Below are 13110 nucleotides of genomic sequence, written 5' to 3'. Positions count from 1 at the left end.
CTAAATTGATGGGAACTAAGTGGGCAGTATTTAAAACATTTTTATTAAAATGATTCTCAGTTCACTAGCCTATCCTACTTGAAAACTCGTTTTTCATCCTACAGGTGCCAAGTTGTAAGTAACCTAAGGTCCCATTGATATAAGCAGGTTATAGGTTGAAGTATTGAAACTCACTTGTTATCTTAGGACTTCCAGATAGTACATCAGAAGTCTGGAATGTGGATGCTGAAACATTTGCTTATCTGAAAGGCAAGGAGAAATGACCCAGATTTCCAGAATAAGATAGTCCATTTTGTGGCTCAGAGAAGAGATCTTGCTTCACTATATTACAGAGTCATATAATTTGTCATCTGTGCAGTAGGCTTTTCTTTAAAATACTAATTTAATAGAATAATGGTCCTTTGTGATATTTATTTTGTCCTTGTATAAGAACTAATTGACCTGGTTGAATTTTTTTTTTAAAGATTTTATTTATTTATTTGGGAAAGAGGGAGCATGAGTGGGGGGAGGAGAGAGGGAGAAGGAGACTCCCTGCTGAGCAGGGAGCCCAATGCGGGACTCTGTCCTGGGGACCCGAGCCAAAGATGCTCAACTGACTGAGCCACCCAGGTGCCCCTGAATTTTTTTTTAAACTTTAGTAGAGAGCCTTATCCCTGAAGAAAAACTATTTACCCTGTAGAAGGTAGTAAGACTTTATCTGTTTTTAGCTTTCTTCTAACATGGGTTGGCCTCTAAACATACTCCTTGAGAAATGAAAAAGGATATAAATTTTTAAATAAAATGAAGTAAAATCATCAGTATAACTCAATATCCACATGAGAGTGTCAGGAAATTAATTTTCTTAAATTTAAACAATTACCTACTTTCCTTCCTTCCTGTTTCCTTCCTTCCTTCCTTCCTGTTGTTTTGAAGCTAAAGTTAGTGAGGTGAGAAGATGTGCTGAGCTTAGTGCTTAATTACCCATCCATTTTTTTTCCAAAGTAGTTCTAACTGCTTATGGTTCTCTGACTGTCCCGGTTCCTAAGCCAAGTAGACATTTTTCCTTTTGTATTTTAGTTTTGTGTTTGCTTTATTACTTTTTTAAAATATTTTATTTATTCATGAGAGACCACAGAGAGAGAGAGAGGCAGAGACACAGGCAGAGGAAGAAACAGGTTCCATCCAGGGAGCCCGATGTGGGATTCGATCCCAGGACTCCGGGATCACGCCCTGGGCTGAAGGCAGGGCGCTAAACTGCTAAGCCACCCAGGCATCCCTGCTTTATTCCTAATTGACCTTACCCTTGCTCTATTGTCTGATTTGTTCTTAATTCACATGAGATCACAAAGTTAGATTTACTCTAACGTTGTTTTTTGGGGGTGACTTCCTTTGGCTATGTTTAATATTTTTAGGAAGCTTGGGGATCCCTGGGTGGCTCGGTGGTTTGGCATCTGCCTTTGGCCCAGGGCGCGATCCTGGAGTCCCGGGATCGAGTCCCGCATCGGGCTCCCGGCATGGAGCCTGCTTCTCCCTCTGCCTGTGTCTCTGCCTCTCTCTCTCTCTCTCTCTGTGTCTATCATAAGTAAATAAATAAATCTTTAAAAAATATTTTTAGGAAGCTTCATCTTTAAACATCCTCTTATTCCCCTCTTCTAGTTCATATTTATAAGAATGTTTGTTGTGCCTTAACATGTCATATGTCAGGAATGGCATACCACCTCTGCATTGCCTGCTACTAATGATTTACACTTAAACCTTGATATGTTCTTGACTTTAAAGTCTTGATTTTAGGGCCTCATGCCAGATTCTATTTTTATTTTCTACAGTGTGCTCAATACGAGTCATTGGTGAGAGTGACATCATGCAGGAATTCCTATCAGAATCCGATGAGGTAAGTCCCTTCAGTGACTGTTTATCCTTTGGTTCCATGTGCAGGAAAATAAGATCAATTATAGATGGAATTGCCATAAATTCCCCATATGACTGTTTTTTCAACTTTCCCTTTCTTCTGTATCTTGCTTGTCTTTCAAGACCAATGCTAGGTTCACCTTTTCTTTGAAGCCTTCTCTGATACTCAAGTCATTGGTTTTCCATTCCACCAAGAACTTATATAGTCAGGACTACTCAATCATCACTTTGTTGCTCTCTCATTCTCTAATTTTTTATACATTTAATCAAATTATCACTTTATATTTTTAGTTCACTATACTGTGAATTACCTATAGATAAGAGCTAAGTCTTTTTTTTTTTTCAGTCTTCAGGTAGAATTGACAAATAAGAGTTATCTATATTGGGCAGCCTAGGTGGCTCAGCGGTTTAGTGCTGCCTTCAGCCCATGATGTGATCTTGGAGACAGGGGATCAAGTCCCATATCGGGCTCTCTGCATGGAGCCTGCTTCTCCCTCTGCCTCTGTCTCTCTCTCTCTATGTGTGTGTGTGTGTGTCTCTCATGAATAAATAAATTAAAAATCTTAAAAAAAATCATCTATAAAATGAGGCATACAACTTGGTGTTGTATATATATACATTGTATGATATATGTATACATTGTGAAAGATCACCACAATCATGCTAGTGAACATATCCATTACCTCATAGTTACTGTTTTTCTTTCTTTCTTTTCTGTGTGTGTGTGTGTGTGTGTGTGTGTCTGTCTGTCTGTCTGTGTCTGGTGAGAACACTTAAGATCTACCCTCCTAGCAAAATTCAAGTGTATAGTATAGTATTGTTAACTTTGGTCACTGTGCTCTTATACATTAGACTCAAGAACAAGAGCTAAATCTTGGTCATCTTTATATTCCCAATGCCTTACCACAATGACAAGCATATTGTAGGTGCTTAATAAATATTTATTAGGTAAAAGAATGAATATGTAATGCTGCTATATTAAATAATGTGTAATCTGCTAATTAGTTTATATGTATATGTCTTATTTTCCCAGCTAGATTATAAGTTTCTTGCAGACAAGGGTATATAATGAGTAATGCTTAGGACAACTAATCTAGGTTTTAGATGATAAAAATTTTTTAAGTGGTAAATGAAGATGGACTTGCTCTTAAATAGTTGTTTCTTGCTAATAAAACTTAGAAGGTCAAAAATCCGTTAGAAGAAGGGCACCTGGATGGGTCATTTGGTTAAGCATCCAACTCTTGACCTCAGCTCAGGTCTTTTTTTTTTTTTTTTTTTTTCCAGCTCAGGTCTTGTTCTCAGAGTCATGAGTTCAAGCCCCAAATTGGGCTCTATGCTGGGCATGGAGCCTACTTAATAGAAGTCTGGGGGATGCCTGAGTGAGTCAGTCATTTAAGTGTCTGCCTTTGGCTCAGATCATGATCCTAACTCAGTAGGGAGTCTGCTTCTCCCTCTCTCTCTCTGCCTGCTTGTGTTTTCTCTCCGTCAAATAAATAAAATCTTTAAAAAAAAAATCTGTTAATCATCAAAAGCAATAAGAAAGAAGGATCTTTTGAAATTTTTAAAAAATTTTTTATTTATTTATGATAGTCACACACAGAGAGAGAGAAGCAGAGACATAGGCAGAGGGAGAAGCAGGCTCCATGCACCGGGAGCCCGACGTGGGATTTGATCCCGGGTCTCCAGGATCACGCCCCGGGCCAAAGGCAGGCGCTAATCCGCTGCGCCACCCAGGGATCCCAGGATCTTTTGAATTAAGGGATAAGACTTGTTTACTCTTCCCTGGAAGAAAATTGGGCGTTACATTAACTCAGATTTCCTGCATTTCATCAATTTTTCCTGTCAGAGGTGTCATGATGACTTCAGGGTTCAGAAAGGAGCTTGGGATACTACTTGAACCAGTTTAGCATGCCTAACCATTTAAACCCAGAGAATATTTGTCAAAACTACTGCTTTCAGTTGTATCCTTTTCTCATTTGCAAGTTCCCAGTGTTTGGAAGTAAGTCAAAAACCTCTCCCTGGGTGTTTGACCTAAACTGCTTTACACAAGTGTTCTGTTTTAAAATGTGAACACGGGCAGCCCCAGTGGCGCAGCAGTTTGGCGCCGCCTGCAGCCTGGGGTGTGATCCTGAAGACCAGGGATCAAGTCCCACGTCAGGATCCCTGCATGGAGCCTGCTTCTCCCTCTGCCTGTGTCTCTGCCTCTCTCTCTCTGTGTCTATGAATAAATAAATAAAATCTTGAATAAATAAATAAAATGTGAACACATTGGCTTTAACATTTCTTTCCTCCCTCTTCTTAAAGGTTAACAACGTCTGCTGTAGCCTGAAATCAGCTTTTTGATTTATAAAATATATTGACTTTAATTCCCCCCCCCCTTTTTTTTCCCCCTTTTCATTGGAACATGTTTAGATTATTGCTTAGCTAGCATGTTACAAGGAGAATGAGGATATGCTGGCTCATAAATTCTGTCTATCTTTTCCCCCAGAACTACAATGGTGTCTCCGATGTAGAGCTGAGAGTAGCACTACCAGATGGAACGACTGTTACGGTCAGGGTTAAAAAGAACAGTACTACAGACCAAGTATACCAGGTAAATTAGACTTGAACAAGTAGACTCATCATTAGATGGCTTAAAGCTACGGAAGATGGATTACATGAGTTAGTACATACAAAATGCTTAGACTGACATGTAATAAGTTTATTAAATGTTAGCTACTATCAGTGATGTTATTATTAATGTGAAAGTATTTTGCTCTCCTTGAAAGAAAGGTACAGTATATATCCTGGGCCAGAGTGGTTGTGATTAGCCCTCATTTTAATTGTAAAAAGTTTTAACATACATGAAAACAGAACAGAACCTCCATTTTTGCATCATTCATATTTAATTATCATCAAGATTTTGCCACATTTGCATTATATCTTCTTTTTTCCTTTTCCTTTGTTTAAATATTTTAAAGCAGGTTCCATTTTTATTGGGCCTGTGTATATTTCAGTATAAATCTCTAAAAAAATAAGGACATTCTTATATAAACACAAAGCCATGATCAGACCTAAAAAATTGACAGTAGCCCGGGTGGCTCAGCGGTTTAGTGCTGCCTTCAGCCCAGGATGGGATCCTGGAGATCCGGGATCGAGTCCCACGTCGGGCTCCCTGCATGGAGCCTGCTTCTCCCTCTGCCTGTGTCTCTGCCTGTCTCTCTCACTCTCTCTCTCTGTCTCTCATGAATAAATAAATAAAATCTTAAAAAAAAATTTAATAGTATTTCCTTGGCATTAACTAATCCATTGTCAAATTTTCCCAGCTGTCTGAAAATGATTTTTTATAGTTAATTTGTTAAAATCTAAATCTAAACAAGGCTTGGTTTTTATGTTTGTTTTAATATAAAGTAATCTCCCTTCTCTTCCCCAGCTTTTTATTTCCATGTTATTGGTTTGTTGTGGAAACTAGGTCTGTGTTGCACAATGTCACACATTCTGAATGTATCTATTTCTCTTATCTATGTCATTTAATACGTCCATCTTCTTACATTTTGCATAAATGGAAATTTGCTCTAGAGGCTCGATTAGATTCAAATTCAGTTTTTTTTAATAGACTACTTCATAATTGGTGATATATATGTACATCCTATTGCTTCTCAACAGGAGATATCCCACTTTTAATGATTCTAAGATTAATCAGTGGGTTTAGGTGGTGATAACATGGACTCTTGATTGTAAAATTCCCCATTTATCTGTAATCAGGTGAGTGTATCATTGATGGTTGCTGCCTTAACCAGTGATTTCATTAAGGGTTGCAAAATACTGATTGTCTAATTCTGTCATTTATTCATATTGGTTAGGTAGAATTCTTCTGTAAAGAACTTTTCCTTACTAACTAAGACTATGTAGTTATCCAAAAATACAGTTTATAGGAAAGGGAGGATAAATATTTAATTTTCTTATTGCCAATTTCAGAGTAAAGAATTAGTGTCCTCGTTGGTTCCAGTGATGTCCAATGAGATAATTATTTTTGTTTTGTTTTATATTATTTTAATATTGTGGGTTTTTAGATATTCCATGTGATTTAATCAATAGCATATATTATCTTTGATGCTCACATTGTTCCATTTTTGGCCAGTGGAAGCTCCTTCATGTCTGCTTCTGTATTTTTCTGATGCAACTTATTTGTTTGTGATATAGCATTCTTGCTTTTTGGTACAAGATGTTCTGCCCTCACCTTTGTATATTTCCCATCCTAGTTCTAGAACCAGCTACTTTACCCAAGGAGTCCTGGTTTCTTTCTTTTTAAATTTAATTTTATTTAGGGATCCCTGGCTGGCGCAGCGGTTTGGCGCCTGCCTTTGGCCCGGGGCACGATCCTGGAGACCCGGGATCGAGTCCCACGTCGGGCTCCCGGTGCATGGAGCCTGCTTCTCCCTCTGCCTGTGTCTCTGCCTCTCTCTCTCTCTCTGTGACTATCATAAATAAATAAATAAATTTTTTAAAAAATTTAAATTTAATTTTATTTAAATGCAGTTAATTAACATATAATGTATTATTAGTTTCAGAGGTAGAGTTCAGTGATTCATCCATAGTTTATAACACCCAGTGCTCCCCCTACGTAATGCCCATCACCCAGTTACCCCAACCCTGTACCCCTCCCCTCCAGCAACCCTCAGTTTTTTTTTTTTTTTAAAGATTTTATTTATTTATTCGTGATAGACATAGAGAGATAGAGAGAGAGGCAGAGACACAGGCAAAGGGAGAAGCAGGCTCCATGCCAGGAGCCCGATGTGGGACTCAATCTCGGATCTCCAGGATCACACCCTGGGCCAAAGGCAGGAGCTGAACTGCTGAGCCACCCAGGGATCCCCCTCTCAGTTTGTTTCTTATGATGAAGAGTCTCTTATGGTTTGCCTCCCTCTCTGACTTGGTCTTGTTTTTCCCTCCCTTCCCCTGTGATCCTCTATTTTGTTTTTTAAATTCTGCATATGAGTGAAATCATACGATAATTGTCTTTCTCTGACTGACTTATTTAATTTAGTATAATAGTTCCATCCACAGCATTGCAAATGGTAAGATTTCATCCTGTTTGATGCTGAATACTATTCTAGTGTGTGTGTGTGTGTGTGTGTGTGTGTGTGTACACACACCACTTTTTTTTTTAAGATTGTATATATTTATTTGACAGAGATAGCGCTAGTGGGGTAGGTGGGAGAGGGAGAAGCAGGCTGCCTGTTGAGCAGGGAGCCTGACGTGGAACTTGATCCCAAAACCCCAGGATCTTGACCTGAGTCCAAGGTAGACACCTAACCAACTGAGCCACCCAGGCACCCTCTACCACCTCTTTTTTATCCATTCATTGTCAGTGGACATATGAGCTCTTTCTATACTTTGGCTATTGTGGACATTCCTGCTATAAACATTGGGGTGCAGGTGCTCCTTTAGATCACTACATTTGTATCTTTGGGGGAAATACCCAGTAGTGCAATTGCTGGGTTGTAGGGTAGCTCTATTTTTAACTTTTTGAGGAACCTCCATACTGTTTTCCAGAGTGGCTCCACCAACTTGCATTCCCACCAGCAGTGTAAGAGAAATCCCCTTTCTCTGCATCCTCACCAACATTTGTTCTTTCCTTACTTGCTAATTTTAGCCATTCTGACTGGTGTGAGGCAGTTTCTCGTTGTGGTTTTGATTTGTACTTCCCTGATGGCAAGTGATGTGGAGTATTTTTTCACGTGTCTGTTGGTTGTTTGTATGTCTTTGAAGAAATGTCTGTTCATGTCTTCTCATTTCTTGATTGGATTTTTTGTTCTTTGGGTATTGAGTTTGATAAGTTCTTTAGAGATTTTGTATACTAGCCTGTTAGCTGATAAGACATTTGCAGATATTTTCTCCCATTCTGTTGGTTGTCTTTTGGTTTTGTCGACTTGTTTTCTTTGCTGTGCAAAAACTTTTTATCTTGATGAAGTCCCAATAGTTCATTTTTGCTTTTGTTTCCCTTGCTTTTGGAGATGTGTCTAGCAAGAAGTTGCTGCAGCAGAGGTCAAAGAGGTTGCTGCCTGTGTTCTCCTCTAGGATTTTGGTGGATTCCTATCTCACATTTAAGTCTTTCAACCATTTTGAGTTTATCTTTGTGTAGGGTGTAAGAGATTGGTCCAGTTTCATTCTTCTGCATGTGCTGTCCCATAATCCCAACAACCATTTGTTGAGGACTGTCTTTTTTCTTTTTTTTTTTTAAGTTTTTTTTTTTTTTTTTAATGATAGAGAGAGAGAGAGAGAGAGGCAGAGACACAGGCAGAGAGAGAAGCAGGCTCCATGCACCGGGAGCCTGACGAGGGATTCGATCCCGGGTCTCCAGGATCGCGCCCTTGGGCCAAAGGCAGGCGCCAAACCGCTCCGCCACCCAGGGATACCTCTTTTGTCTTTTTTCTATTGGTCATTCTTTCCTGCTTTTTTGAAGATTAGTTGGCCATAGTGTTGAGGGTACATTTCTGGGTTCTCTATTCTGAGAAATTATATTTAAAGGTTATAATCTGGGTGCTGGATATAATCCTTGCTTTTAGGCCTTTTTATTTATCTTTAATCTGATTTGATTAAGACTTTCAGTGGGACTAACAGGTTTCTGGATATTAATGTTTATTTTTCCTTTGTAGCAAACAATGTTACCCGTTCATTTTTTAAAAGATTTTATTTATTTATTCCTGAGAGACACAAATAGAGAGGCAGAAACAGAGGCAGAGGGAAAAACAGGCTTGCTCCAGAGAGCCCGATGTGGGACTTGATCCCAGAACTCTGGGATCACGCCCTGAGCTGGAGGCAGACACTCAACCACCGAACCACCAAGGCGTCCCTGTTCCCCATGCATTTACTCTTGTACTGTGTACCATGGCAAAGGATATATGCAGAATGTGAGGTATTTCTGAAATTACAAAATGCTGTGATGATTGTAAGGAAAATCATATGAGTGATGCTCATATGATTGCTCATATGGTTGCTGATGTTTTGTTTTGTATTCTTTTTTACTCCCAGTATTTCTCTAACAAGGCCAATTAATTTTTTGGCACTTTTCTCCTTTCCCGGAGACTTGTAGTTATAAGCCATTTTCCAGATCTTGAAAGCATTTCAGTTTCTGTTCAGTATAGAATGATGACTTAGAATATTTATAATCTCTAGTTTCTACCTCACATTAGGGATGAACTTAGGTTTGATATGTGAGCAGATCTGGGAAGCAGGGTATAATTGTGTTTGATTTACTGAGACACTAATATTTAACAATTTTATCTTGTTCAATTAATACCTTATGTATATTGCAGTTGATCTTGAAGAAGAATTGTACTATTTTGTGTTTTTTTAATTTTGCTGTTGTTTGTAATCTCAGTTTTCATTTATTTACATAGTCTCTTTCAATTGCTTTTTGTCATATGAGCTCCTAGAAAGAAGGACTAATACTTGTTTAATATGCTCTGTTGTCCTAACATTTTGCTGTTTTCATGTAGATGTTCATGATGATAATTCTTAGGAAATGGAGGTCCCTAACCTGAGGCATGGATCATCCAAAAAATAAATGAGAATAATTTGTGAAGCATGAACAAAACTGACAAACTATTTTAAACTCAAGAACCAAAGACATAGACTTTGTATGTTAACAGACTGTATTAAATGTAGGCTACATGTGTGAGAGTGGATATTTAAGAATTTATTTTCTTCTTAAGATCTGTTCTTAGGATCCCTGGGTGGCGCAGCGGTTTGGCGCCTGCCTTTGGCCCAGGGCGCGATCCTGGAGACCTGGGATCGAATCCCACATCGGGCTCCCGGTGCATGGAGCCTGCTTCTCCCTCTGCCTATGTCTCTGCCTCTCTCTCTCTGTGACTATCATAAATAAATAAAAATTAAAAAAAAAAAAAAAAAAAAAGATCTGTTCTTAAAAAAAATTTTTTTAAAGATTTTATTTATTTATTTATTTATTTATTTATTTATTTATTTATTTATTCATGAGAGACACAGAGTGAGAGAGAGGCAGAGACACAGGCAGAGGGAGAAGCAGGCTCCATGCAGGGAGCCTGATGTGGGACTCGATCCCGAGACTCCAGGATCACACCCTGGGCGGAAGGCAGGCACTAAACCCAGAGCCATCCAGGGATCCCTTAAGATCTGTTTTCATCAAGCAGATGACTTAAAAGTGTTGTTAAAAAAGACCTTTGTGGGATGAAGTCATATTTCAGAGAGGAAAGATGATATTTAAGAAGAGATTACTATCAGCTTGAATTGGAGGGGGAAACTCCTATTTAGAGATGATAGCTGTTTGGGTCAAATACAGGTATTTTTTTCCCCTTTTATTTCATATGTATGTGTGCATGAGTACATGTACACATACATACAAAGAATAGCTATCGGTCATGAATTTAGTTCATTTGAAAGTAAGATGGCAGAAGTCCTTCCTCTCCCCCAACCCCTCCGCCCCCCGCACATGCACACATCTGTCTTTTCCCACAGCATTATCTGATTTATTTACCCTGAAATGCATCTATCCTGTTTATACAATAGGCTATTGCAGCAGAGGTTGGCATGGACAGTACGACAGTGAATTACTTTGCTTTATTTGAAGTGATCAATCATTCCTTTGGTAAGTGCCAGTCGGCCAATTTTAAGTTTTGTCTGTGGGTATTTTATTCTAATACATCAGTCTGAAGCACCCAGATTGAAACTATTTGCCTAGAGAAGAAGAGCTTGCAGAAGGGGAGATCCCACTTATTAGGACTATCTCCCACAAGTGGACCAGGCAAATCCTATTAAGCCCAAGTCAAAAGGGTGTCTGATCACTGTCAATCCTTTTTCTTCTTTTATAAGTCCAACTTACTTACACCTAGTACTAAAACAGATACTTCATAGTTTTTTAAAAATCAGAGTTTCAAAATTAAGATATTTCAATGAAATAGCCAAAAAGAGGGATGTTTTGTTTAGCCACAACTTGGTTTAGTGTGCTTTTATGCTTTTTGTAGATAATTAAGAATAGCTTTTTATTTTCAGGAGTTAGAAAAAGCCTTTGCTTTAATGCATGTATTGAAGTTTCCATGTAAATAGATATTCTTTTTCTAGGAAATTTTATTGCATAGTGACAGGAAGTTTCTCATATTATTTTATAAAAACTAGAAACAGTGGTGACATTGGTTGCATTGAGATCACAAAGAGAAGGATGTCTGAGTGCTTGCTGTGAATGTTGTAGATTTCCTATAGTTTATGGGTCTTTTCCACATCATATATATATATATGGGGCTAAGTCCAGAAATAACAGATAATATTGATTGATCACACCTTCCTCATCCAGAAAGGGGGAAAGTTTGGTAGGTTTGGGTCATCTTGCCATCCCTGGTCAGGGTAGAACAAGGTCGGTTTCCTCTGAAGCAGCCATCTCATTATTCTTCATCTTCCCAACTCCCTGTGGTCTAACTAGGCAGATAGAAATGTGCAGAAGATTGCTAAACCAGGACACTTGGATTCTAATCTTATCCTTTTTTTCTAAGCTTTAGTTAAGAAATAAAATGGGAAATACTAAATCTTTTTGCAGTGTGACAAAGTCAAGTAAACATTAAGAGAAGAAAACTCTGAGCCTTTCCAAAGTGAAGTAACATAGAAATTAAACGTGGTAGTGTTTTATCCTGCTTGTGCATTGTTAGAAAGAAGAAGAAACATTAGTGGAAAGATACTTTTCTCTTTGATGAATGTCTTAGAGTTGGGGGTGGGGAATGGGAAGAGCCTTTTGGCTCTTAACAATAGAAGCAGTTCATTGAGAATTGCCACCTGAGAGACTCTGAATGAACCATAGCTGGGTGGGTAAGAGGAGAGGCTTGCTTTAAAGATGTTCAGTGGAAATTGCTGTAATTTACCAGATAATGAGTAAGATATCTTAATTGACTTTGGAATAGATGCTGTCAGCACAGTCAGCATGTTAACTGAAGGGCGTGTCATACAGGTGATAGATTTCTGTCACTTTGAGGCTCAGTTGGCCATAGTTATAGTTAGAAGGGATATATTTGGCTAGAGAAATAGTTATTTTGTGGTCCCATAGCAGAGCTCCTTGATGACTCCAAGCTGATGTTCTGGTTAAGGATAGCCTGTCATTCTTGATCTGCCTCACACAATTTGTGCTGAGCTAATTCCTTATGTATCTTTTCACTCTAGCTTTCTTTCTTTCATTCTTTTCTTTCTTTTTTTTTTTTTTTTTTTTTTTTTAATGTCTTCCCTTCAGTACGTAAGCTGGCACCTAATGAATTTCCTCATAAACTCTACGTCCAGAACTACACGTCAGCAGTGCCAGGCACCTGCTTGGCCATTCGAAAGTGGCTTTTTACCACAGAAGAAGAAATCCTCCTAAATGACAATGACCTTGCTGTTACCTACTTTTTTCATCAGGTGGGTGAATTGATCTTCCTGGAAAGGCTTGATTTCTTTTTTCTGTTTATATGTAGTGAATAATTTGCCAATTCAGTGTGAATGCTTAGATAAAACTGCTTTGCCTCCTGGATCGTAGTTAAGTTGCATTTTTAAAATATTCTAACATGGGGCGACTGGTTGGCTCAGTCAATAGTATATGGTGTTGGGTTTGTATATTTGAGCCCCATGTTGGGTGTAGAGATTACTTAAAATCTTTTTTAAAAAAATATTTTACTTATTTCAGAGAGAGAACGCATGTGTACATGGAGGTGGGGAGGAGAGGCAGAGGGAGAAGCTCCCCGTTGAGCAGGGAGACCGATGTGGGACTCGATCCCAGGATCATGGGATCATGACCCAAGGCGAAGGCAGACGCTCAACCAACTGAGCCACCCAGGTGCCCAAAAATAAAATCTTTAAAAAAATAAATAAAATAAAAAATGTTCTATCCTATTTATGGAAGATAAATAAGTTTAAGAAGTAAAGATGTCCTGGAGTTAAGAATAAATTTATTAGAATGGCTCAGTGGTTGAGTGCCTCCCTTCGGCCCAGGGGTGATCCTGGAGTCCCAAGATCGAGTCCCACATTGGGCTCCCAGCATGGAGCCTGCTTCTCCCTCTGCCTGTGTCTCTGCCTCTCTCTCTTTCTCTCTCTCTCTCTGTGTCTCTCATGAATAGATAAATAAAATCTTTAAAACAATTAATTTGTTATTACTTTTTAAACAACAGGAAATGAGCATATGGCTATGTACCTATTAAAAATTTTTCATCAAAATTATGCATAGAATTTAAAGCATCAAGTAGGGGATCC

At 38.6% G+C, this 13110-nt stretch overlaps 1 protein-coding gene across 2 annotated transcripts in view; it reads left to right on the top strand.

Moving 5' to 3' along the window:
* SNX27 (sorting nexin 27) overlaps nt 1-13110 on the top strand; it is a 74119-nt gene that overhangs the window by 46591 nt on the left and 14418 nt on the right. For both annotated transcript variants that reach the window (XM_072769146.1, XM_072769147.1), the window contains exons 4-7: nt 1806-1870; nt 4376-4480; nt 10417-10495; nt 12119-12282. In XM_072769146.1, the coding sequence (XP_072625247.1) occupies nt 1806-1870; nt 4376-4480; nt 10417-10495; nt 12119-12282 (413 nt within the window). The remainder of the gene's footprint in view (nt 1-1805; nt 1871-4375; nt 4481-10416; nt 10496-12118; nt 12283-13110) is intronic.

This window comes from Canis lupus, chromosome 12 (assembly GCF_048164855.1).
Source record: "Canis lupus baileyi chromosome 12, mCanLup2.hap1, whole genome shotgun sequence".
Lineage (NCBI taxonomy): Eukaryota > Metazoa > Chordata > Mammalia > Carnivora > Canidae > Canis > Canis lupus.
This window is presented reverse-complemented; position numbering and strand designations above follow the sequence as displayed.